At 39.1% G+C, this 27865-nt stretch overlaps 1 protein-coding gene across 1 annotated transcript in view; it reads right to left on the bottom strand.

Moving 5' to 3' along the window:
• Positions 1-27865, bottom strand: part of kcnh3 (potassium voltage-gated channel, subfamily H (eag-related), member 3) — a gene marked incomplete at its 3' end in the record, with an annotated part of 80928 nt that overhangs the window by 32442 nt on the left and 20621 nt on the right. The window contains exon 2 of the mRNA XM_083906882.1: positions 5622-5855. Coding sequence (XP_083763008.1) covers positions 5622-5855 — 234 coding nt within the window. The remainder of the gene's footprint in view (positions 1-5621; positions 5856-27865) is intronic.

The raw sequence follows: 27865 nt of genomic DNA, 5'->3' as shown, positions 1-27865 counted from the left end.
TCTTCTAAGAAGCTTTTAATGGACGAGTTAGCAGAGTTGTAAACTGTAAATAAAAGTGAATGTTATCGTGCAGCTGGAGCAGAAACGTCAGAGAGGATCAGTGGGATTTATTCTCCGTGTTCTCTGACCGTCTTTACACATTTAATGGAAATCCTTCCAACTGTTATCTTTGAAAAAAGGGGAGAAGCAGAAGAGTTTGACTGAAGCACGGACAGCAGACGGTAAACACCGGTGAGTCCGTGTTCACTCTGGTTTCTCCTCACGTCTCTCACAGAAGTCCTTTTCCTTCACCGTTCGCCTCAAGGTTGGACGTTATTTATTCATAGGGTTTTTGAGAGTGAGCGGCTGTGAACAGTCACTGCAGAGACTCCTCTCTGACCTCAGGTCTGTCGGACCACGCTGTGCAACTGCTGCATGCTGGGTAAGATCAAATCTAAACTCAACTCAACTCAAGGTGCTGCAGAAATCATTCCATTCTCATGTCAGGGTTTGAGTTTTTCATGATGATTGACGCGAACATTGACTCTAAATCCTGACCTGAGTAAAGAAAACACAGAGTTTTTCCTCTTTATACATATATTTGTTATATATGTTAGAAAAAATGTCTGAAAACAGTGAGAGCTAGGAGCTAACATGAAGTTAACAGTGAGAATTAGCGGCTAACTTGAAGTTAACAGTGAGAGTTAGCAGCTAACGTGAAGTTAAGAGTGAGAGTTAGCGGCTAACTTGAAGTTAACAGTGAGAGTTAGCAGCTAACGTGAAGTTAAGAGTGAGAGTTAGCAGCTAACGTGAAGTTAAAAGTCATAGTTAGCAGCTAAGGTGACTTTAACAGTGATAGTTAGCAGCTAAGGTGACGTTAACAGTGATAGTTAGCAGCTAAGGTGACGTTAACAGGGACAGTTAGCAGCTAAGGTGAAGTTAACAGTGATAGTTAGCAGCTAGAGTGAAGTTAAGAGTGAGAGGTAGCAGCTAACGTGAAGTGAAGAGTGACAGTTGGCAGCTAAAGTGATGTGAACAGTGAGAGTTAGCAGCTAAGGTGAAGTTAACTGTGATAGTTAGCAGCTACGATGAAGTTAACTGTGAGAGTTAGCAGCTAAGGTGACATTAAAAGTGAGAGTTAGCCGCTAAGGGGATGTTAACAGTGAGACTTAGCTGCTAAGGTGAAGTTAACAGTGATAGTTAGCAGCTAAGATGAAGTTAACAGTGAAAGTTAGCAGCTAATGTGAAATTAACAGCGAGACTTAGCAGCTAAGGTGAAGTTAACATTGATAGTTAGCAGCTACAGTGAAGTTAACAGTTATAGTTAGCCGCTAAGGTGAAGTTAACAGTGAGAGTAGGTGGCTAACGTGAAGTTAACCGTGAGAGTATGGGGCTAACGTGAAGTTAACAGTGAGAGTACATGGCTAACGTGAAGTTAGCTGTGATAGTTAGCAGCTAAAGTGAAGTTAACAGTGAGATTAAGCAGCTAAAATTAAATTAAGAATGAGAGTTAGCAGCTTTCTCGACCTGGAATAATCTGGCCAGATGTCAGACTTTGTATTTAAATCACGTTGTCATCAGTAACTCCATAAATTAACGAAATCTCTTTAAAAAACGAGCTGCGGTGGTTTTTTGTTTCTCGTGTGCAGTTAATCTCCAGCAGAGGATCATGTTTGTACATGTGTTTGAATAAACAGCAGCAGAAGATTAGCTCATAAAAACATTTGTCCCTGTTTGACTGGTAAACACAGAGGTAAACAAAAGACTGTGTGTGTGTGTGTGTGTGTGTGTGTGTGTGTGTGTGTGTGTGTGTGTGTGTGTGTGTGTGTGTGTGTGTGTGTGTGTGTGTGTGTCCGCGTGTGTGTGTGGTAAATATGAATAACGACGAGTGAGAAACGTGGATAAAGGATGAAAGACTGCAGTTTACACAGACACTGATTAATATTATTTCCATTACAGCGCAAACTTGATGATGCCGATACCAGTACGACCAAAATATCACGTACGGTGAAGTTAACAGTGATAGCTAGAAGCTAACATAAAGCTAACAGTGACAGTTATCAGCTAAGGGGATGTTTAAAAGTGAGAGTAGGCAGCTAACGTGAAGTTAACAGTGATAGTTAGCAACTAACGTGAAGTTAACAGTGATAGTTAGCGGCTAACGTGAAGTTTACAGTGAGAGTAAGCGGCTAATGTGAAGTTAACAGTGATAGTTAGCAGCTACGGTGAAGTTAACAGTGAGAGTAAGCGGCTAATGTGAAGTTAACAGTGAAAGTTAGGAGCTAAAGTGAAGTTAACAGTGATAGTAAGCGGCTAACATGAAATGAACAGCGAGACTTAGCAGCTAAGGTGAAGTTAACAATGAGAGTTAGCAGCTAATGTGAAGTTAACAGTGATAGTTAGGAGCTAAAGTGAAGTTAACAGTGATAGTAAGCGGCTAACATGAAATGAACAGCGAGACTTAGCAGCTAAGGTGAAGTTAACAGTGAGAGTAAGCGGTTAATGTGAAGTTAACAGTGATAGTTAGCAGCTAAGATGAAGTTAACAGTGAAAGTTAGCAGCTAACGTGAAGTTAACAGGGAGAGTACACGGCTAACGTGACGTTAACAGTGATAGTAAGCGGCTAACATGAAATAAACAGCAAGACTTAGCAGCTAAAGTGAAGTTAACAGTGAGAGTAAGCGGCTAATGTGAAGTTAACAGTGATAGTTAGCAGCTAAAGTGAAGTAAACAGTGATAGTTAGCAGCTAAAGTGAAGTAAACAGTGATAGTTAGCAGCTAGCTTGAAGTTAAAAGTGAGACTTATCGGCTTAGGTGAAGTTAACAGTGAGGGTAAGCAGCTAACGTGAAGTTAACAGTGAGAGTTAGTGGCTAACGTGAAGTTAACAGTGAGAGTTAGTGGCTAATGTGAAGTTAACAGTGAGAGTTAGCGGCTAATGTGAAGTTAACAGTGAGAGTTGGGGCTAATGTGAAGTTAACAGATACTAACACAGATACTGAATAATATTATTTCCATTACAGCCCAAACTTGATGATGCCGACACCAGTACGACCAAAACATCACGTATCTACCACTACGTTTACTTCAACATCACCATATTCCTAAGTATTGTTGTTGTCCTCTTGCAGTACTCCCCTCGCTCCATGCCGTGTGTTTACTAAAGGTGTTGTCTTGTATCGTGCGCGCCGAATCGTGTCGCCGTAAATAAATGATGAGAGTGTAAACACAGTGTGCATGAAATGTGATTTTTAAAAAACTGTTGCTGCAGGCAGAAGCAGACAGACAGAGGAGCAGAGCCAGAGTCCACCTTATCCTCAGACAAACACATGAAAATGCTAATGTGCAGATAAAAGCGGCCAAACTCCTTCTGTCTGAAGCGTGTGTTCGTCGTTTTACGAGCAGCTTCTATCACGGAGCGGCAGATGTGACCACGTCAGCGTCTCCTCTCGTGTTTCTGGACTTTTGTGGAGGCCTCAGAAACAACCTCTGCATCCGTCTTTAACCACAGCTCTCGTTTATTAATCATTAACAATCCTCCCTCTTTTCGCACAATCCGACCTTGTGCCTCTTCATAAAAGGTTCGCTTCATAATACCTATGTGAGATCAAGTCTCTGGTATCTGTAAACACATTGTTTACACTTTATCTCACTGTTAGACTGTGAGTTTCTATCCACCTGCACCAAAGTCCATAGAGAAAACCAGTGATTTTAACATCACAGAGACACAGGAGTTGTTGATCCACTGCTGCCTCCATCACTAACTTACTATGTGCTATTGCTTCACTTCGGCTTTAAAAAAAATCTTAATTTCAGTTTATTTTAGTCACACAAAGCGACCACACGAGGCAGCAGTAGACCAGCAGCTCCTGTGTCCCTGTGAGCTAAAATCGCTGATTTTCTCAATGGGATTTGGTGTGGGAGAGTGAGTGGTTTACAAACTTTAAATTCCAGTTAGAAAAACTGAGATATGTTCTTAAATCTATTGAAAACATATGTTTGCTGAATTATCTTCAATGTTAGACGGACTTTTCAAACAGGAAACTGAAGTTTGTAAACCACTCACTCTCCCACACCAAAGCCCATAGAGAAAACCAGTGATTTTAACATCACAGAGACACAGGAGTTCACAGGAGTTGTTGATCCACTGCTGCCTCCATCACTAACTTACAATGACTTATTTTGTAAAATTCGGCTTTTAAAATATTTCATTTTGATTTAACACAGTGACACAAAGTGACCACACGAAGCAGCAGTAGACCAGCAACTCCCGTGTCCCTGTGATGTTAAAATCGCTGATTTTCTCAATGGGATTTGGTGTGGGAGAGTGAGTGGTTTACAAACTTCAAATTCCAGTCAGAAAAACTGAGATATGTTCTTAAATGTATTGAAAACATATGTTTGCTGAATTATCTTCAATGTTAGACAGACTTTTCAAACAGGAAACTGAAGTTTGTAAACCACTCACTCTCCCACACCAAAGTCCATAGAGAAAACCAGCGATTTTAACATCACAGAGACACAGGAGTTCACAGGAGTTGTTGATCCACTGCTGCCTCCATCACTAACTTACTATGTCTTATTTTGTAAAATTCGGCTTTTAAAATATTTCATTTTGACTTAACACAGTGACACAAAGTGACCACACGAGGCAGCAGTAGACCAGCAGCTCCTGTGTCCACCGTGAGCTAAAATCGCTGATTTTCTCTATGGGGTTTGGTGTGGGAGAGTGAGTGGTTTACAAACTTCAAATTCCAGTCAGAAAAACTGAGATATGTTCTTAAATGTTTTGAAAACATGTTTGCTGAATTATCTTCAATGTTAGACGGACTTTTCAAACAGGAAACTGAAGTTTGTAAACCACTCACTCTCCCCGCACCAAAGCCCATAGAGAAAACCAGCGATTTTAACATCACAGAGACACAGGAGTTCACAGGAGTTGTTGATCCACTGCTGCCTCCATCACTAACTTATAATGTCTGATTATGTAAAATTCGGCTTTTAAAATATTTCATTTGGATGTACTATAGTGACACAAAGTGACCACACGAGGCAGCAGTAGACCAGCAGCTCCTGTGTCCACCGTGAGCTAAAATCGCTGATTTTCTCAATGGGATTTGGTGTGGGAGAGTGAGTGGTTTACAAACTTCAAATTCCAGTCAGAAAAACTGAGATATGTTCTTAAATGTTTTGAAAACATGTTTGCTGAATTATCTTCAATGTTAGACGGACTTTTCAAACAGGAAACTGAAGTTTGTAAACCACTCACTCTCCCACACCAAAGTCCATAGAGTAAACCAGTGATTTTAACATCACAGAGACACAGGAGTTCACAGGAGTTGTTGATCCACTGCTGCCTCCATCACTGACTTACTATGTCTTATTTTGTAAAATTCGGCTTTTAAAATACTTCATTTTGACTTAACTAGGTGACACAAAGTGACCACACGAGGCAGCAGTAGACCAGCAGCTCCTGTGTCCCCGTGAGCTAAAATCACTGATTTTCTCTATGGGGTTTGGTTTCCATTTAAGCATTTATTTTAAAGTCCACACTCGCCTTGTTTACTAAATTAGTCGTGAATTAACCTAGCAAATAAATACTTTATAGAGAGTCTTTATTTTCCCATGTTTCCCACACTCTCACCTTCCCTCTTGTAGAAGACCAGCTCCGTCTTGAACTCCCCTCTCTCGTCCAGCGCTCCCTGGATCTGCGCCGTCAGCCGGTCGCTGGTCTCCGGGCCGTACAGGAAGTGACACGCGCAGCTCTTCTGCATGAGCTCGGCGCGAGCGTAGCCCGTGAGCTCGCAGAAGCCGTCGGAGCAGTAGACGATGGGGTAGAGCGACTGCACCTGAGCGTTACCCAGCACAAAGTTACTGTCTGTAAAACATGAGGGAAAATAAAGTTGTTTTTAGCAACTTATTGAAACACTTATCTGATGAAAGCAACTCTATCTTACGTGTATGATGTTTATGAACATGTTTACAGCTTTATCTTTCTGTTAAATACTCTGAAAACGGAAGATTCTCATGCTCACTCTCCCACACCAAAAAGTATTCTCAGATTAAAGTCAGAATTCCTAAGATTAAAGTTAGTATTCTCAGATTAAAGTTAGTATTCTCAGATTAAAGTCAGAATTCCTAAAACTTAGGTTAGAATTATGAGATTAAAGTTAGTATTCTCAGATTAAAGTCAGAATTCCTAAGATTAAAGTCAGAATTCCTAAGATTAAAGTTAGTATTCTCAGATTAAAGTTAGTATTCTCAGTTTAAAGTCAGAATTCCGAAAACTTAAGTTAGAATTCCGAGATTAAAGTCGTAATCCTGAGATTAAAATTAGTATTCGAAGATTAAAGTCAGAATTCCTCAAATTATATGAATTTTGAGATTAAAGTTAGTATTCTCAGATTCAAGTCAGAATTCCTGAGATTAAAGTTACTATGCTAAAATTAAAGTCAGAATTCCTAAGATTAAAGTCAGAATTCCTAAGATTAAAGTTAGTATTCTTACATTAAAGTTGGAATCCTGAGATTAAAGTTAGTATTCTCAGATTAAAGTCCGAATTCCTAAAACTTAAATTAGAATTATGAGATTACAGTTGGAATCTTGAGATTAAAGTTAGTATTAAGTTTAAAGTCAGAATTCCGAAAATTTAAGTTAGAATTCCGAGATTAAAGTCGGAATCCTGAGATTAAAATTAGCATTCGAAGATTAAAGTCAGAATTCATAAGATTAAAGTTAGTATTCTAAGATTAAAGTCAGAATTCCTAAGATTAAAGTCAGAATTCCTAAGATTAAAGTTAGTATTCTCAGATTAAAGTTAGAATTCTCAGATTAAAGTCAGAATTCCTAAGATTAAAGTTAGTATTCTCAGATTAAAGTTGGAATCCTGAGATTAAAGTTTGTATTCTAAGATTAAAGTCAGAATTCCTAAAATTAAATTTAAGATTATAGTCAAAATTCCTAAAATTAAAGTTAGAATTCTGAGATTAAAGTTTGAATCCTGAGATTAAAGTTAGTATTCTAAGGTTAAAGTCAGAATTCCGAAGATTAAAGTTTGAATTCCGAGATTAAATTCCAAGAAAAAAGTTGTAATCCAGAGATTAAATTCCGAGAAAATCCTAAAATTAAAGTAAGATTTTGGTTTAAAGTCGGAAAAGTCTCAATTCTGAGGATAGAGTCGAAATCTGGAGATTTAAGTTAGAATTCAAAGATTAAAATTAGAGTTCTGAGATTAAAGTAATAAGATTAAAGTCATAATTCTAAGACTAAAGTGAGATCACTTGTTGTTCCTGTGATGATGAAGTCGCCCTCAGATAAAAACTACTTTCCTATAAAAATCCCTCCTGACCTCTGACACTTCCTGTCCCCGCTGATCCCCCGTGTGTCACCTGTGACGCTCTGATGTCACTGAGCTGCTCTGGGATTAGAGACTCGTCAGGAGACGCTTCGTAATAATCCCGACAACAAGTGCAACACGTGTTAAAGGTGAAGTAAGTAGTTTACTAGTGCCATCTAGAGGAGAGGCTGAAATTTACAACAAAAAACTGCTCCTCTGCTCACCCCCTCCCTGCCCTGAGCGCTACAGTATCCTCATACTTTACACCAAACATCATGAGACTTTACGCCAAATATCGCAAGACTTTACGCCGTGTGTGTGTGTGTGTGTGTGTGTGTGTGTGTGTGTGTGTGTGTGTGTGTGTGTGTGTGTGTGTGTGTGTGTGTGTGTGTGCGTGTGTGGTGTTTCGGATTAAAGTCAGAATTCCTAAAATTAAAGTTAGAATTCTCAGATTAAAGTCATTAATCTACCCACAAAAATGTCCCCACAATGGCATGAAAGTCACAAAAATGTCCCCACAACAGCGTTAAAGACACTAAAATGTCCCCACAACAGTGTTTAAGACACAACAATGTCCCCACAACAGTGTTTAAGACACTAAAATGTCCCCACAACAGCGTTAAAGACACACAAATGTCCCCACAACAGCATTAAAGACACACACATGTCCCCACAACAGCATTAAAACACACTCGTCCACCTCCAGGTGACTGATTTGTCCCAATCGCGTCACTTGTCCAACTCATGTCTCCTGTCCACAGACTCTCTCTGTCCCTCGATGTCTTTCTAAAAATCTTTATGAGAGTAAAGATATTTATTTTATTTTTTAAAGATGAGACGATAAAAAGAGACACAAATGAGTCAATCATCTGCTCTGATGAAGGTTCATCCAGGCATGAGATGGAGGTCCACATATCTGTGTGTGTGTGTGTGTGTGTGTGTGTCGGTGTGTGTGTGTCTGTGTGTGTGTCTGTGTGTGTGTTGTTGGAGTTGTTGATCCACTGCTGCCTCCATCACTAACTTACAATGACTTATTTTAGAGAATTCGGCTTTTAAAATATTCCATTTAGACTTAAATCAGTGACACAAAGTGACCACACGAGGCAGCAGTTAGACCAGCAGCTCCTGTGTCCACCGTGAGCTAAAATCGCTGATTTTCTCTATGGGGTTTGGTGTGGGGAGAGTGAGTGAGTGCTTTGTTCTCCCCTTTTATCACATGCGTTGTCTATTCACGCATAGCGCCCTCTGCTGGACCACACTGGAAGTCATGACTTCAAAGAGTCTGTGAGCTTCTAGGCTGGATATTTAGAGCTCAGTGAAGGAGGAAAAGTGAAAATAACCCTTAGTCTGTGTGTGTGTGTGCGTGTGTGTGTGTGCGTGTGCGTGTGCGTGCGTGTGCTCCCTCTGCCAGTAGCTCTGTGTCCCAAAGATACCAGGCGATGTTGCCAGGCGACAGGTACCAATTGTGTGGCGTTTCTGTGGCGACGGCGGGGAGGGGGGCGGGGCTTAGATGAGAGAGGAACACTGTGTTTCTGACTCTGACTCCCCTCACATGTTCACACACACACACACACAAATTCAGTGACTTCATCATTTCTTGATACGTAGAGAACGGATTAAATCACCGGCTCCTCTGGTGTGTGTGTGTGTGTGTGTGTGTGTGTGTGTGTGTGTGTGTGTGTGTGTGTGTTCTTGTAGTTGCAGCATACTGAGGACCAGTGAGGGTTTTAAACCAACAAAGTGAGGTAATTTTTACGGAGTGAGGACATTTTGGCCGGTCCTCACTTTGTTTTCATTGAAATCACTTCCTTAGGTTGCGTTAACATGCTATACTCAATTTGTCAAAAATGTTAATTTTGGACGACTTTTTCTCAAATTTTGGACCATCATTTTTTTTTCAAATTTTGGACCAAATTTTTTTTTTCAAATTTTGTACCAATTTTTTTTTTATTTAATTTTGTACCCAATTTTTTTTCAAATTTTGGACCACATTTTTTTTTTCAAATTTGGGTCAACATTTTTGTTCAAATTTTTTTTTCAAATTTTGGTCGACATAGTATAGTATGACGTTTTTGTAAGATGTTGGACCAAAAATTTAAAAAATAAAATAAAATCGAAAAAGTTTTCCAGCCCTTTTTGCTCTGGGGCTCCACCTACAGACATTTTATGGTACTGCAACCAGTAGTTCTTTGTAGATGTCATTCATGAAGTAGATATTTGTAATTGTGTTGATTTATAAAGTGGAAATGCTGGTCCTCAGTATGCAGCAAGTACAAGAATGTGTGTGTGTGTGTGTGTGTGTGTGCGTGTTTTATGTATGTGTTAAAGTATGAGTGCCACATATAAAAAAAAAAAAAGAACATAAAAAAAAATTGCAATTCCACTTTTTAAAATTTTTTAAAATTCGAAATTTGAATAAAATAAAATGTTTGAATTTAAATTATTTTTTTGTCAAATTCTGTTTTACGTGTTTGGTTAGCTATAAATGTTCAATACTATATAAATATCGGTATCTGGACTTTAATAGCGATTCTTTAAAAATAAACTTTCAATCGACCAATTTTATTAAATCCGTTCTCGCAAAAAATAACGTTAAACAATCCGATAAAATACTTAAATTCTTCACGTTCAATCCTGAGCTTGGTGTATATATGTATTTATTAAGTATAGATATACATAAATACAAACAAATTTGCATGAAAGTGGTTTGGTGAATGGGTGTGGCTAATTATAAGCCCCACCCACTTTAAACCACTGCCCCAGCAGCAGGTTAAGGGCACATGAACAGAAAAAAAAAAAAGGCCAAAACGAGGCGAATTTGTCGACGTCCCACGCGAACAGCCTTGCTACCATCGCCTTCAAATTTGCAAGGGTCACTCTGGACGAGACGAGGAGTAAAAGTTACCAAAGGCTTCACTTATCGACACACGGTGTCGCCGCTAGGGGGCGGCAAAGACGCTGCAAATTCTACAGTTGAGACCGAAAACAACAAAAAGTGTTATAACTCCACTGGACAAACTGCAATCTGAACCAAACGTGCTGCGATTGACAAAAGTCCCGCCTTGAAGACGTCTACGCGGGAATGGTCGATTTTGAACGCTGCGCCCTCCGGTGGGGACAGGAAACGCGTTCTCTTACAGTCAAATCTGCTCAAAATACACAGTGTTTGTTTGATTGTGCGTGGAAAGTACAGGAGTATTTGCATTAAAAAGTGATTCATGTCTTTGTGGTTTAATATTTTAGAAACCGTTAGCGTCCTTGTGTTTAGCGTTAGCTTCAGTTCCTCGCTGGCGTACGTCAGGATGACGGCACGCTCGTGTGTGTGTGTGTGTGAAGTGATTGAGGTTTATGATCCAGATAATGTTTGCACATTTTAAACAGAGGGAGATAATAAGTGAGTGTATGAGAGCAAATTTGTGTGCGAACGTTTGATTTATGGCGTCGACCGCGAACGCGAACGCCTCAGAATCTGACGCCGAGCACTTTATTACGCCGGCACCAGACCGGAGCTTGACCTACGCCACCACTCGGGAGTCCACGGCCACGTTACCATGGCGACGGCGAAGCACAGCTCTTAGATGGGGGGTGTGTGTGTGTGTGTGTGTGTGGGGGGTGGGGGGATGTTAATGATCAACTTCCTTTTACAGCTCGACGACTTCCTAATGAGGCATTAATGCTGTGATTGGGTCACGGCCAAGGCTCGCTTTTATTTTTCTTATTCCTCTGTTACCATGTGACACACTCTCACACACACACACACACACACACACACACACACACACACACACACACACACACACACACACACACACACACACACACACACACTCACACACATGCACACACACTAATCGTCAGGAAGAGAACTTGATTATTAGTTCTATTCCAAGGCCCATAATTAAAGAGGTGTGTGTGTGTGTGTGTAAATGCTGTGAAACTGTTTTTTAATAAATATACAAAAAAAAATAAAAAATATATCACACTGTCCAATTTATTTACTTAAATAATACATTTTTAAAAAAATGTGACAAATTAATTTTGCTCGGCCACAAAAATGTTCAAACTGTGAATTTAGTTCATTTAAATGTTTGAAATGTTTCTTTAAAACAAGGAAAAACAGACACAGAGTCACTCACACGGCGACAATAAGTCAAATTTACTCAAATTTATTAAAAATTTGTCTTTAGAAAAAAACTAAAACTAACTAAACTAAAAACTTTAGTCCATTTAAGACTGAAATGTGCCTTAAAATAAGGGAAAAATGGCCAAATTTGTGTAAAATTGCACTTTTCACAAGCAAAAAAAATGACGTAAGAAATATTGAATTAAAACGAGTCTTTGTTTCATTGATTAAGCTGAATTTCTTAAATAGGTAAAATTAAACAGAAATATCTAATTTTTTGATTATTTTTACATAATTTTTGTGAAATTGTGATTGTTTTTCTCCTCGTCATCATCAGTCGTCACCTTCATTATTAATGCGCAGCGACGCTAACCTGATGCTAACACATGACAGTGGCGGCGTTTCCTATATATCACGATATTTAAGTCACAATATTTGTCACAATATATCACGATATTTGAGTCACAAAATATCATGATATTTAAGTCACGATATTTGAGTCACAATATATCACGATATTTGAGTCACAAAATATCATGATATTTAAGTCACGATATTTGAGTCACAATATATCACGATATTTGAGTCACATAATATCACGATATTTGAGTCACGATATTTGAGTCACAATATATCACGATATTTTTCACAATATATCACGATATTTGAGTCACGATATTTGAGTCACAATATATCACGATATTTGAGTCACAATATATCACGATATTTGAGTCACAATATATCACGATATTTGAGTCACGATATTTGAGTCACAATATATCACGATATTTGAGTCACAATATTTGAGTCACAATATTTGTCACAATATATCACGATATTTGAGTCACAATATATCACGATATTTGAGTCACAATATTTGTCACAATATATCACGATATTTGAGTCATGATATTTGAGTCACAATATATCACGATATTTGAGTCACAATATTTGTCACAATATATCACGATATTTGAGTCATGATATTTGAGTCACAATATATCACGATATTTGAGTCACAATATATCACGATATTTGAGTCACAATATATCACGATATTTGAGTCACGATATTTGAGTCACAATATATCATGATATTTGAGTCACGATATCTATCACAATATATCACGATATTTGTCACAATATGTCACGATATTTGAGTCACGATATCGGTCACAATATATCACGATATTTGTCACAATATGTCACGATATTTGAGTCACGATATTTGTCATATTATGATATATAAGTCACGATACAATATTATCATGATATCTGAGTCACGATATTAAAGTCACGTGACAATATTATCACAATATTTAAGTCATGATACAATATCACGATAGTCGAGTTACAATACAATATTATCACGATATTTAAATCACGATATATTTAATTCCCGATATTAAATAATTAAATAATCTAGTTTATACCTGAAAACAGTGGTTTAGTGAGGATTTAATCTGGGATTTAAAGTCTGAGTTCAACAGGATGTTGGTGATAAAAGATGAAAAAAACCTCATGTTCCATTAAAGGAGTGTTGTACACTCACACACACACACACACACACACACACACACACACACACACACACACACACACACACACTCACACTCACACACACACACACACACTCTGATCACGTCTCATGTCAGATCCTCACACTCTGACTCTCTCGTTTCCCTGATTGTGTTTTCCATCACAGAAACGACAGCAGGAATCAAACCAGCACACGCTGAGCTGCGGGAATCCGCTGCTCCGTTTTATCGCCCAATCGCCGCGGCGACTGCGTCTTGCTTGAGGGGGAAGCGTCAGATAAGATTGAGGCGTAGCGGTGCATTATGGGTGTTTCTGACAGGCCCATCAGTGAGAGGAGCATCATCATCATCATCATCATCAGCAGCAGCAGAGAATCTTTGATGTGTGTGTTTTCATATTCTGGTCCGTTTCCTTTTGTTGTTGTCGAGGTAAATGTTGCAAATGTTGCAACATCTTCTGATGTTTTACAGCCTCAAGGCGTCACAGAAACGCAGCTGAGAGGGATTTTAAACTCCTATATGATATTATTATATATACGATATCTCAAGAATATGTTTGACACTTTATCTCGTCATTAATTAGCATTTTCTACTTGGAAACTCCCCACTCACTCTCCCACACCAAACCCCATAGAGAAAACCAGTGATTTTAGCTCACGGTGGACACAGGAGCTGCTGGTCTACTGCTGCCTCGTGTGGTCACTTTGTGTCACTGAATTAAGTCTAAATTAAATATTTTAAAAGCCGAATTTTACAAAATAAGTCATTGTAAGTTAGTGATGGAGGCAGCAGTGGATCAACAACTCCTGTGAACTCCTGTGTCTCTGTGATGTTAAAATCACTGATTTACTCTATGGACTTTGGTGTGGGAGAGTGAGTGGTTTACAAACTTCAAAATCCAGTTAGAAAACTGATATTTGATCTTTAACATGTTGAGAAACATGTGTGTGTCAATTTATTTCACTGTTAGACAGACTTTTCTAACAGGAAACAGAAGTTTGTAAACCACTCACTCTCCCACACCAAAGTCCATAGAGTAAACCAGTGATTTTAACATCACAGAGACACAGGAGTTAACAGGAGTTGTTGATCCACTGCTGCCTCCATCACTAACTTACAATGACTTAGTTTAATGAATTCGGCTTTTAAAATATTCAATTTAGACTTAATTCAGTGACACAAAGTGACCACACGAGGCAGCAGTAGACCAGCAGCTCCTGTGTCGCCTGTGAGCTAAAATCGCTGGTTTTCTCTATGGGCTTTGGTGTGGGAGAGTGAGTGGTTTACAAATGTCGCAGACTTAAATCGCCAAGACCAAACAAATAACACGAGCAGGATTGACAGATTAAATCTTCTCCCTTTGACTGAAATCTGGGGGTGAATAATCTGAGCTGAAGTGCAGCTCTCAGATGATTTGAACCAACTTTAGTGTGTGTGTGTGTGAAGATGGAGACACTTTGGTGGACATTCAAAGAAAGGTCAGACTACAGAGGAGGAGGAGGTGAAAACAGTGACCTTTGCATCAGTGTGTGTGTGTGACAGTGATTCACAGAGAGATAAAACAGCAGCATGATGAACTCTGTCACACTGAGCTGCAGGATTATTATTATTAATCTGCTCTGAACAACAATTAGTCTGGATTCAAGTCAGGATTCAGGGATTATTAAACCACCACTGAAGACTTATGGTTTTTACACAATATCTTTGTAATTATATATCGTCTTATTGTCTATACTGTCAATCATGATAGGACAATGAATTATTGTATCTTCTCGCATCTTCTCGTATCTTCTCGTATCTTCTCGCATCTTCTCGCATCTTCTTGTATCTTCTCGCATCTTCTTGCATCTTCTCGCATTTTCTCACATCTTCTTCCATCTTCTCGCATCTTCTTGCATCTTCTCGCATTTTCTCACATCTTCTTCCATCTTCTCGCATCTTCTTGCATCTTCTCGTATCTTCTCGCATCTTCTTGCATCTTCTCGTATCTTCTTGCATCTTCTCGTATCTTCTCGCATCTTCTTGTCTCTTCTTGTATATTCTCGCATCTTCTCACATCTTCTTGCATCTTCTCACATCTTCTTGCATCTTCTCGCATCTTCTCGTATCTTCTCACATCTTCTTGCATCTTCTCGTATCTTCTCGCATCTTCTCGTATCTTCTCGCATCTTCTCGTATCTTCTCACATCTTCTTGCATCTTCTCGCATCTTCTCACATCTTCTTGTATCTTCTCGCATCTTCTCGTATCTTCTCGTCTCTTCTTGTATCTTCTCGCATCTTCTCGTATCTTCTCGCATCTTCTTGTCTCTTCTTGTATCTTCTCGCATCTTCTCGTATCTTCTCGCATCTTCTTGTATCTTCTTGTATCTTCTCGCATCTTCTCGCATCTTCTCGCATCTTCTTGTCTCTTCTTGTATCTTCTCGCATCTTCTTGTATCTTCTCGCATCTTCTCGTCTCTTCTTGTATCTTCTCGCATCTTCTCGCATCTTCTCGTATCTTCTTGTCTCATCTTCTCACATCTTCTTGTATCTTCTTGTCTCATCTTCTCACATCTTCTTGTATCTTCTTGCATCTTCTTGTATCTTCTCGTCTCTTCCTGTATTACGTATTCCGTGCTCTGTAGCGCCCCCCACAGGTTAGAAAGGTGGAGACGTCGTGAAAACGTCCTCCTGACGTCTCCGTAAATAAAACAAGCCAACCTCTAAAGACGGTGTTTGCTGAATTGGATCAGTCGGAGCTTCGGGGGCTAAACACAGAATCATTGTCTAATTAAAAAAAAATCTCAGATTAGATCAACGATTATCGTAGATTGTCCGATACTCGCGGAGAATACAAAAGGTCGTTAAAAGGTTGAGCTTATTGAGTTTTAGGTCTGATGAAATGATGTGGACGATGAAGTGAAGAAGTAAAGATTTGTTATTAACAGGGATCGACTCGTTGACCTGCTCTCATAAGACGAGTTCAGGCGTCCGTCGATCACGTTAACGTCCTCCAGGTCTCATCAGCTGTGTGACATCATGTCAGCCAGATTACAGCCGTTTCTAAGATAGCGTGACAGGAAGTGATGTTAGCGAGTGAAAACGCAGGTGCATGAACGAATGAAACGAATACGATACCTTTGCTAACATGCTAATCCAGGGTTGCCAGAATTTGACGTCCACAAAATCCAGTCAGCACATTCATTCCCTACAAATCCAAGGACTGAACGTGCATGTACCGCTCCACTAGGTGGCGATACAGCCTCTGTTAGCTCGTTAGCATTAGAATTCCCTGGTGTAGCATAGCAATTGCTGATTTTAGCGACAAATCGACCGACATCAAACCCCCTCGCGATTCTCCGAAATCACCAGCGTGAAAATATTTTCACATTCCCCCGTGATTGCGTCGCCCAATCAGGTGCCAGTTGTGGGTGGAGCCAGTTTAGCTCCGCCCTCACAGTACTGTACCATTTTAACCCTCAACTGAAGGGAACGGTGCCAAAGAATGGAACGGTTGGGGGTTTTTTTAACCGCGTGAGCACACCTGGCGATACGTCCTCTGTTAGCTCGTTAGCATTAGCATTCCCTCATTAAGCATAGCAACTGCTAATTTTAGCGACATCGATCCCCCTCACGCTTCTCAGAAATCACCAGTGTGGAAATATTTTTGCACCCCCCCCCCCCCCTTGATTGTGTCGCCCAATCAGCTGCCTCGTTGTGGGTGGAGCCAGTTTAGCTCCGCCCTCACAGCACCGTACCATTTTAACCCGCAAGGGAAGTGAAGGGTGCAAAAGAATGGAACGGCGGGGGGTTTTTGAACCGAGTGAGCACACCTGTCGATACGTCCTGTGTTAGCTCGCGGGTATTAGCATTCTCTGGTTTAGCATGCAGCTAGTTGGTAGCATGTGTTAGCTGGAAGATGATAGCTGGAGATTTTGGTTCCATCTCAGGGTTTTGGAGCCGGAAACCACTCAGGGTTTAATTGCCTCTGCGGGGACGACGTAGCCCGAGGTCACGATGCACCACCGCGTCGCCCACTGCTCATACTCTCAAAAAAGAAAGAAAGGATGTGAAGAGAGAGAGAGAGAGAGAGAGAGAGAGAGAGAGAGAGAGAGAGAGAGAGAGAGAGAGAGAGAGAGAACTCACACTGGGGAGATTGGGTTTAGAGTTTCACGGAGCTGCACTCGGATCAGCAGCCTCAGAGCTCGACGGCTAATTCAATTACAGAGGGGAAAAAAAAAGAGGAAGAGGGAGAGAATTCTGAGAAGTGAAGAGAAAATGACACGGCAACAAAGAGATGGAGAAGGATAAATGAAGGAGTGGAAAAAAAGAGGGGAGAGAGAGAGAGAGGGTTTGAAAGAGAAGAGAATTTGGACTGTGAATAAAGACATGAAGGAGTGAAGAAGTGAATCATCTCTGAAAACCTGGCCCTCGCCTCATCACACACACTCCACTGCATTGTTAACTCTCTCTTTCTTTTCTTTCACTCCCTGTCTCTCCATCCGTCTCTCACCCTCTCACGGCTGATTATCTTCTGTCGGAGGCTCAGCGTCCACCTTCTCTTAAAACTGAATTCTGCAGGATTTTTACCCTCATCTTCCGAGTGATGGTTTAATGTCGTGTTGTGGGGGAGACTGGCTGTAATCTGGATTAAATCCAGATTATATTTAGGCTGATAGTAGAGTGTCTGATCCTGCACACAACTACCAAATTCCGTTTAAATCAGATGAGTTTTGACAGAGATATGATCGTTTGATTTGGCAGTGTTGCCCATTATAAAAGAATGGCATTACGTGGAAATTTGATAATGTTTTGTGATGTCATCAGTGTGTCAATTCTTACCAAAATGATATGGCAACATCTTTGGATGATCACCTATAGATGACAGAAAATTCATCCTGATCTGTTAATATATCGCTGAGATATACACATCCAAACTTGTTCAATGGAACCGAATAATGTTGCATTCAAATTGCCGCCAAATCCGTAATCTAGATTAAATCCAGATTAAATTTAGTCTGATGGTAGAGTGTCTGATCCTGCACACAACTACCAAATTCCGTTTAAATCAGATGAGTTTTGACAGAGATATGATCGTTTGTTTTTACAGTTGCGCCCGTTATAGAAGAATGGGATTACGTGGAAATTTGATAATGTTTTGTGACGTCATCAGTGTGTCAATTCTTACCAAAATGATGTGGCAACATCTTTGGATGATCACCTATAGATGACAGAAAATTCATCCTGATCCGTTAATATATTGCTGAGATATACACAAATGAACTTGTTCAATGGAACCGAATAATGTTACATTCAAATGGCTGCCAAATCCGTAATCTGGATTAAATCCAGATGAAATTTACTCTGATGGTAGAGTGTCTGATCCTGCACAGAAATACCAAATTTAGTCAAAATCCGATGAGTTTTGACAAAGATAGCATTATATATTTTACAGTTTTGCCCATTTTTAAATAAATGGGCAGTTTTGGAAAATTAGAAATGTTTTGTGACGTCATCGATGGGCGGATTCTTACAAAAATTTCATGGGAACATACTTGAATGATCATCTACCCGTTATGAAAAATTCAGATCGATCCGTCAAAAAAAAAAAAAAAACGAAGACAGGAAGTTGTTACCAGAAGGACATATTACTTCAAATGGTACCAAGTTACTGTATATGCTGACGACTCATTTACTTTACTTTGAATTAACTTATTCATTTCAGGTTAATTCAAATTTATACGTCGTAAGGAGCAACAAAAACAGAAGATATTCTTAAAGAAATGTCTTAAAACACTTTTTCTATAAACTTTTTTTGGTTTTTCCCCACTGATTCCGTTTTAATTTGCCTGCAGAAACAAATGAAGACACATTAAGACGCTGGTGGGACCAGAAAAAGTGTCTCGCCCTCTGTTATTGAGACAAACTGCAGCGTATCGTCCCGTCTTCATGCTAACACAGCGTCTTCCCCCTCAGCACAACACAGATTACTATTATTATCATTATTATTATGAATATTTCTTAACAAAATGGAGAGAAAATGAGAATAAATGAGTCTCATTAAAGACGGTGTCTCTTAGAAGCAGGAATTATAATAAAAAAAACAGATAAGTACGGACTTTATTTATGCGTTAATTGCTTTTAAAAAGAAACGCGTGCTTTCATGTCTTTAACAAAGTCTCCCTGTGAGTCCGTTAATCTCTACGACCGCAGAGTCTTTAAACTTCACGTATGCAAAACACGTGGTAAACGTCGATAACGCGACGAAAATGACTCGTTTTACTGTAAAATATTGTAATTAACGCTGAAATATATATATACTTTCTAAGAATCACTCCCCCATTCAAAACCCCATAGAGAAAATGGTCGATTTTTACATGACAGCACACAGGAGTTCACAGGAGCTGCTGGTCTACTGCTGCCTCGTGTGGTCACTTTGTGTCACCGATTTAAGTCTAAATTAAATATTTTTAAAGCCGAATTTTACAGAATAAGACATTGTAAGTTAGTGATGGAGGCAGCAGTGGATCAACAACTCCTGTGAACTCCTGTGTCTCTGTGATGTTAAAATCACTGGTTTACTCTATGGGCTTTGGTGTGGGCGCAGTGATTCTTAGAAAGAAACCTCATTCAAACCTCATTCAAACCTCATATAATATATAATAACATTTCATTTGATGGTTTTTTTTTCCGTGGAAAAATAACCTCGTATCGTTTTCTCTTTTGAAATCACCAGAGTCGATGAGTCGCGTCAAGTGTTTTTCTCTAAATGCGACGGCTACGTTTTCTTGCACTTCCGTGACCCTGTAACGCTACGATCACCAGCACAAAGGAGTGCAAATCAATGGGGAACACACACACACACACACACACACCTCAGTAGTAATCAATAGTCATTTCTTTTACCGCTAACGTTTCTCTCCGCGTGACCCTGCAGCTCCCAGAATGCCCTTGAGGAAATGAAACTCGTTGTAGCGCCGAGCGACTCACGCCCTTTAATTCTCCTGACCTGAGTTCAACAGGGACCCTGGAGACACTTCCTCTCAGGCTGCACTTTATTTCAGCTGATTTGTTGTTTTTCAAAGTGCTTTATCAATAAAATTGGAATAATATATATATACACACATATATATATATACACATTTATATATTCACATAAATATATACACATATACATATATATGTATATATATGTATATGTATATATATACATGTATATATATATATACATATACATATATATATATGTATATACGTATATAGACATATACATATATATGTATATACATGTATATATATATACATATACATATATATATATATATGTATATACGTATATAGACATATACATATATATGTATATACATATGTATATATATACATACTTATATATATATATACATATACATATATACATATACATATACACATATATATACACATATATGCATACATATATACATATACATATATATACACACTTATATATATACATATACACACATACATATATACACATATATACATATATATACATACATACATATATATATATATATACATACATATACATATACATAAACATACATATACATAAACATACATACATACATATATACATACATACACATATATACACATATATATACATATATACACATATATACACATATACACATATATATACATATATACACATATACATATATTACAATATAGTAATTATAGTATTATAAATTAGGGCTGAACAGTTGCGTGTGTGTAATTGCTATTTTTTTAATAAACAGATATTGCGATTTTGTCTTGATTTGTGAAATATTAAAAAGTATTGTATCATCTAACCAAAAACTGGTGGCGTCGCCCCCTCATGGCCAATCACAAGAATGCAGGTTTCAGTCAACTTCCACATTTGCTTCATTTTCCAGATAATTTTGTCGTCGACAGTAAGTTTGTGTTTGAGTGAAGTGAGAATCACAGAGAACCTCGCGATACGATACGCGATACATGGTCCGCGTTACCGATAAAATTACGATTATCGCAATTTATTTCTCGTGAAGTATTTAGTTCTGTGTACAACGTCTTCTTCTAACGTCACAGCGCCACCTACAGTCCTGGCATACGTACTGCAGCGTTTTTGGGGGAGGTTTCCGTGTGGACGTTGCCTTAATCAGTTCATTAAAATATCCCATATTTGCCCGGACGGCTCCATTATCATACAGCACGGGGGGAGAAGGATGACAACATTTCACCGAATCTATATTTTGATTCACCGCTAACAGACTCTCTCCTGTCGGTGCCTCGTCTAATCTCTGCACAACCTTAATCCGTCGTAAAGGAGCTCAAAAAAAAAATCTTCAAATTACGCTCGCAAATCAAGTCTTTCCCATCTGTGTGGTTTTTTCCCTCTCTTCACTCACTTGTTGCTGTGGAAACCTGGGGGGTTTTTTTGGGGGGGGGGGGGGTTTAAGACGCTCAGGTGATGCACTCACACACACCAGTACAGAGTCAGAGTCAGAGTCAGAGACGACGTCGTCAAAATGACAGCATTTCAAATCCCCGACGATTTCGCTAATGAAGAAATCGGTGCCTTGTCGGAAGCCGTTGAGCTCATTTCCAAAAGTTTCCAAATAAATAATAATTACAGACTCTGTCAGCACTGACGGTTTGAGAGTGAGCGTGAAAAAAAAATATATCAGGGTGATTTCTGGCAGAAAAAGAAAGAAGAAAACCAGACACGGAAAATAAAGATTTTCTGATAAACAGCAGACTGTCGTCAGCGTACGGTTAAATCCTCTGTTTGTGACGTTTAGGAGGCGAAACATGTTTTTTTAGCAGCGTTTAAACTTTAAAAATAAAACTGGTAGTACGACAGAAATACTTTTATACTGTACTCAGGGGCGCAGCTTGTGAACAGGCAGGGCAGGCAACTGCTCGGGGCCCCCAACACTCGGAGCCTGAGGGCTGTTTTTACCTGAATGTACTCATTTTATATATGTTTTTTCAGTTATTTACAGTATTTGATCGTTCTATATTTTTCTATTGTTTTATAATGTGGGTTCTTTACAGTGTAGTGTATTTTTTTTACTAAGTTTATATAGTTTTTTAAAAGCTATTTACAGTCTTATATTGTTCTATATATTTATATTGTTTTATAAAGCGTTTTTTTTTTTACAGTGTAATGTATTTTTTTTACTAAGTTTATATAGTTTTTTAAAGCTATTTACAGTATTTTATTGTTCTTTTCATTTATATGTTCACATACTTTTTAATGACAAGGTTTTTCCATGTTATTTCATTCATTTTGAAAAAAATATATATATATATTTTGAACTCTATTTGGAAGGGCCCCCTGGGAATGTTTGCTTAGGGCCCCTACAGACTCTAGAACCGCCCCTGACTGTACTCCAACACTGTACTATACTATTATACTAACCAATGAGAATATATATACATAATTTGATATTATTTTGACTTGGTGTCATTAAAAAACATCAACAGGTTTCTTTGTAAAGCTCACAACAGTGGGAAGGAACACACACACACACACACACACACACACACGTGTAAAAGCCTCTTCACACCGTCCTCCCACAACAATCTGGAACGTTTTAATTCTACAACAGAGAATCAGGTAGAACCAGAACCAGAACCAGAACCAGGATTCTCTAAACAAACAGAACAACAAAAAACCATGTGATAATTTCTGATCACAAATCAGTCGACTGACGATCGGCCGTCGTCTGAATCCGTCTGAATCCGAGTCACGACGTCTATTTTGAATCCTTCTCTAATGTTTTCGCCGTGTTGTGAAATCTTGATGCTATAAATAAAGTTTCACAGATTTGAATCCAGGACTAACGCCGAACATTTACGTGTGAGGTTGTTTTATTTTTAACGACGCAAAACAAATCTTCATCACTGAATAAATACATGATATTGTTTTATTATGTACTTTATTTATTTTTAATCCTTTATTTAACGTCTGTATTTATTTATAATATTCATCTTTATTATTATTATTATAATAATTATTTCATATTCACACTTTCTTCAAAGTCTGCCTCTGTGTTTGTAAAGTAGTACGTACACTGTGTATAAGTATACAACTCAGCAGTGCATCTATAAGTACATATACTTATAGTGAGGACCAGCATTTCCACTTTATAAATCAACACAATTACAAATATCTACTTCATGAATGAAGAACTACTGGGTGCAGTGCCATAAAATGTCTGCAGGTGGAGCCCTAGAGCAAAACGTGTGTGAAACACCAGGGCCGGAAAACAAGGACCGATAGCATGTTTACAAGCTAAGGAAGTGATTTCAATGAAAGCAAAGTGAAGACCGTCCAAAATGTCCTCACTTTGTAAAAATGACCTCACTTTGTTGGTTAAAAACCCCTCACTGGTCCTCAGTATGCCGCAAGTACAAGCACACACAGACACACACCTTAACCATCACTACTACTGGTTTAATCCTAACCCTAAACATGTATTCTAACACCTTTAAATGCAGTAATATACATGAGTTTTTTTTTTTGTCCACATAAGGAAGACAAGCCCCCATCATGTGAGTGTGCGAACACATTTAGGTCCCCACAACATAAGGAAAACCAGCTATACACACAGAGATAGAATTATTGGTCATAATGAGGCAGAATCTAATTTCTAAAGGAACTGGTAAAAAAAAGTTTTAAGTTTTGAACCAGGTCCTCACAACGCAGGTGTTTAGTCGCGGTCCTGAAGAGGCCTCACAAACCAGAAAACACACACACACCTTAATCATCACTACTACTGGTTTAATCCTAACCCTAAACATGTATTCTAACACCTTTAAATGCAGTAATATACATGAGGGGGGATTTTTGGAAGACAAGTCCCCATCATGTGAGTGTGCGAACACATTTAGGTCCCCACAACATAAGGAAAACCATCTACACACACAGAGAGAGAGAATTGGTCATAATGAGGCAGAATCTCATTTCTGAAGGAACTGGTAAAAAAAAGTTTTAAGATTTGAACCAGGTCCTCACAACGCAGGTGTTTAGTCGCGGTCCTGAAGAGGCCTCACAAACCAGAACACACACTCGCACACACACACACACACACACACACACACATTAACCATCACTACCACTGGTTTAATCCTAACCCTAAACATGTATTCTAACACCTTTAAATGCAGTAATTTACATGAGGGGGGATTTTTGTCCCCATAAGGAAGATAAGTCCCCATCATGTGAGTGTGTGAACAGATTTTGGTCCCCACAACATGAGGAAAACCAGCTACACACACAGAGATAGAATTATTGGTCATAATGAGGCAGAATCGCATTTCTAAAGGAACTGGTAAAAAAAAGTTTTAAGATTTGAACCAGGTCCTCACAACGCAGGTGTTTAGTCGCGGTCCTGAAGAGGCCTCACAAACCAGAAAACACACACACACCTTAATCATCACTACTACTGGTTTAATCCTAACCCTAAACATGTATTCTAACACCTTTAAATGCAGTAATATACATGAGGGGGGATTTTTGGAAGACAAGTCCCCATCATGTGAGTGTGCGAACACATTTAGGTCCCCACAACATAAGGAAAACCAGCTACACACACAGAGAGAGAGAATTGGTCATAATGAGGCAGAATCTCATTTCTGAAGGAACTGGTAATACGTTTTTTAAGTTTTGAACCAGGTCCTCACAACGCAGGTGTTTAGTCGCGGTCCTGAAGAGGCCTCACAAACCAGAACACACACACACACACAGAGTCCCTGTCGTGTTTTTTTCCCTGTGAGAAAAATCTGATCCAAACAAAAGACCAGAGCGAGGAGCAGAAGGCTGAGGAGGACGATAATGAAGGGGGGAGGAAGAGGAAGAGGGGGGAGCCCCAACTGTTACACTGCAATAAGTGTGTGTGTGTGTGTGTGTGTGTGCGTGTGTGTGTGTGTGTGTGTGTGTGTGTGTGTGTGTGTGTGTGTGTGTGTGTGTGTGTGTGGTTGTCAGGTTGTGGAAATGTCATCTCTGTTCCTTCGACACACGACCATCGTCCTCCTCCTCCTCTTCACTTTGGATCGGCTTCAAAGCGACACACACACACACACACACACGATATTTAACATGTATGTCACTCTCACAAACACACACACGCCTCACACTCTGCTGGATTATCTCATGTGCGGTGACATGTGTTCATCTCTGCGCGTCTTTCTTTGTCGACTGGGATTAAAAAAAACAGAATTTACTGGAAACTGGAATTATCTCAGTGATGTAGTTCTTATAACAGATTATTAATCTGTTACTATTCTCATAACTGGTTCATAATTGTTTTGGAGTGTTTCTCCCCATCTGTGGGTCCAGATTTCCCTGCTGGAAATCTTCATTTTATGTCACTTTGTAAAACCACTCACTCTCCCGCACCAAAGTCCATAGAGTAAACCAGTGATTTTAACATCACAGAGACACAGGAGTTCACAGGAGTTGTTGATCCACTGCTGCCTCCATCACTAACTTACAATGACTGATTTTGTCAATTCGGCTTTTGAAAAATCTTCATTCGGATTAAAATCAGTGACACAAAGTGACCACACGAGGCAATTACAAGCATCTACTTCATGAATGACATCTATATAGAACTACTGGTTGCAGTACCATAAAATGTCTGCAGGTGGAGCCCCAGAGCAAAAAGGGCTGGAAAACTTTTTCGATTTTTTTGATGCTATACTGTCGTCCAAAATTAGAAAAAAAAATTGACCCAAAATTTTTGGTCCAAAATTTGACAAAAACGTCATATTATACTGTCGTCCAAAATTTGAAAAAAAAATTTGACCCACATTTTTTGGTCCAAAATTTGAAAAAAAAATGTGACCCAAAATTGTTTGTCCAAAATTTGAAAAAAAAATGTGACCCAAAATTGTTTGTCCAAAATTTGAAAAAAAAATTGTCCCAAAATTTTTGGTCCAAAATTTGATAAAAACGTCATATTATACTATGTCGTCCAAAATTTGAAAAAAAAATTGACCCAAAGTTTTTGGTCCAAAATTTGACAAAAACGTCATATTATACTATGTCGTCCAAAATTTGAAAAAAAAATTGGACCCACATTTTTTGGTCCAAAATTTGAAAAAAATGTGACCCAAATTTTTTTGTCCAAAATTTGAAAAAAATTGACCCAAAATTTTTGGTCCAAATTTGACAAAAACGTCATATTAAAAATCTTCACATTTCTGAAGCAGTAAAATCGCATAAACGATCGTTTTAGCGATTAAACCGATGATGAAATCAGTCGACGGTTCATTAGTGACAGTTTGTCTCGTGTTGTACGTCCACATGTAAACACCAGCGTCCACGAAAACCTGACGTCTTCGTTTTTTTCCTCCTCTGGTCCCTGAACACCTGCTCCTCCCTTAGCCCCGCCCCCCCCTCGCTCGCTCTCTCTCTCTCTCACAGCCTCATTAACATCACAGTCCTTTATCGACAGCGAGGCCTTTAATTAGCCTGACCCCCGGTCTCTCCTGGAGGACCCGGCGTCACGTTAGCTAAAACGGAGGAGCTGGGATTTAACGGGCAGGATTAAACAGCACCGTCGTTAGCTCGGCGGTTAGCGACGGCGCGGAGCCTGGCGGTTCCCCGGTGAGACGCGTCAGCCTTGAGGGCGAGGAAGCTGACCCCGGCGTCGTCTTCGTCGTGAAAAAAAAAAAAGATCCTCGCGTTTGTCAATAAAATAAAAGGATTACGGCGACGACTCGGGCGCGTTATCGCGATTAATGTCGGAACATGTGAAACAGGTTTGAAATCAGGCTGCAAAGATGAAACGATGACAAATCTATAACGGAATTAATCATCAACTATTAATGTTTCAGCTTCTTAAATGGGATTATTTACTGGTTTCTTTGCTCCATAAAACAAAGAAAACTCCTCACAACAAACCCCATAGAGAAAATCACTGGTTTTCTCTATGGGCTTTGGTGTGGGAGAGTGAGTGAATTTAGAAACTCCAAATTCCAGTTAAAAAAACTGATATATGCTCTTTAATATATTGAAAAACACGTGTGTGTCAATTTATCTCACTGTTAGACAGACTTTTCCAACAGGAAACTGAAGTTTTCTTCACTTTCACTTCACTTTTTACGCTCCCACACCAAAGTCACTCACTCTCCCACACCAAAGTCCACAGAGAAAACCGGTGATTTTAACATCACAGAGACACAGGAGTTCACAGGAGTTGTTTAGTGAATTTGGCTTTTAAAATATTTCATTTGGACGTACTGTAGTGACACAAAGCGACCACACGAGGCAGCAGTAGACCAGCAGCTCCTGTGTCCTGTGAGCTAAAAATCGATGGTTTTCTCTATGGGGTTTGGTGTGGGAGAGTGAGTGAATTTACAAACTCCAAATTCTAGTTAAAAAAACTGATATATGCTCTTTAATATATTGAAAAACACGTGTGTGTCAATTTATCTCACTGTTAGACAGACTTTACCAACAGGAAACTGAAGTTTTCTTCACTTTGGGAGCTTTTTACGCTCCCACACCAAAGTCACTCACTCTCCCACACCAAAGTCACTCACTCTCCCACACCAAAGCCCATAGAGAAAACCGGTGATTTTAACATCACAGAGACACAGGAGTTCACAGGAGTTGTTTAGTGAATTCGGCTTTTAAAATATTTCATTTGGACGTACTGTAGTGACACAGAGCGACCACACGAGGCAGCAGTAGACCAGCAGCTCCTGTGTCCACCGTGAGCTAAAAATCGATGGTTTTCTCTATGGGGTTTGGTGTGGGAGAGTGAGTGAATTTAGAAACTCCAAATTCCAGTTAAAAAAACGGATATATGCTCTTTAATATATTGAAAAACACGTGTGTGTCAATTTATCTCAATGTTAGACAGACTTTCCCAACAGGAAACTGAAGT

Source organism: Microchirus variegatus, assembly GCF_963457635.1.
Source record: "Microchirus variegatus genome assembly, chromosome: 20".
In the NCBI taxonomy this organism is placed as follows: Eukaryota; Metazoa; Chordata; class Actinopteri; order Pleuronectiformes; family Soleidae; genus Microchirus; species Microchirus variegatus.
This window is presented reverse-complemented; position numbering and strand designations above follow the sequence as displayed.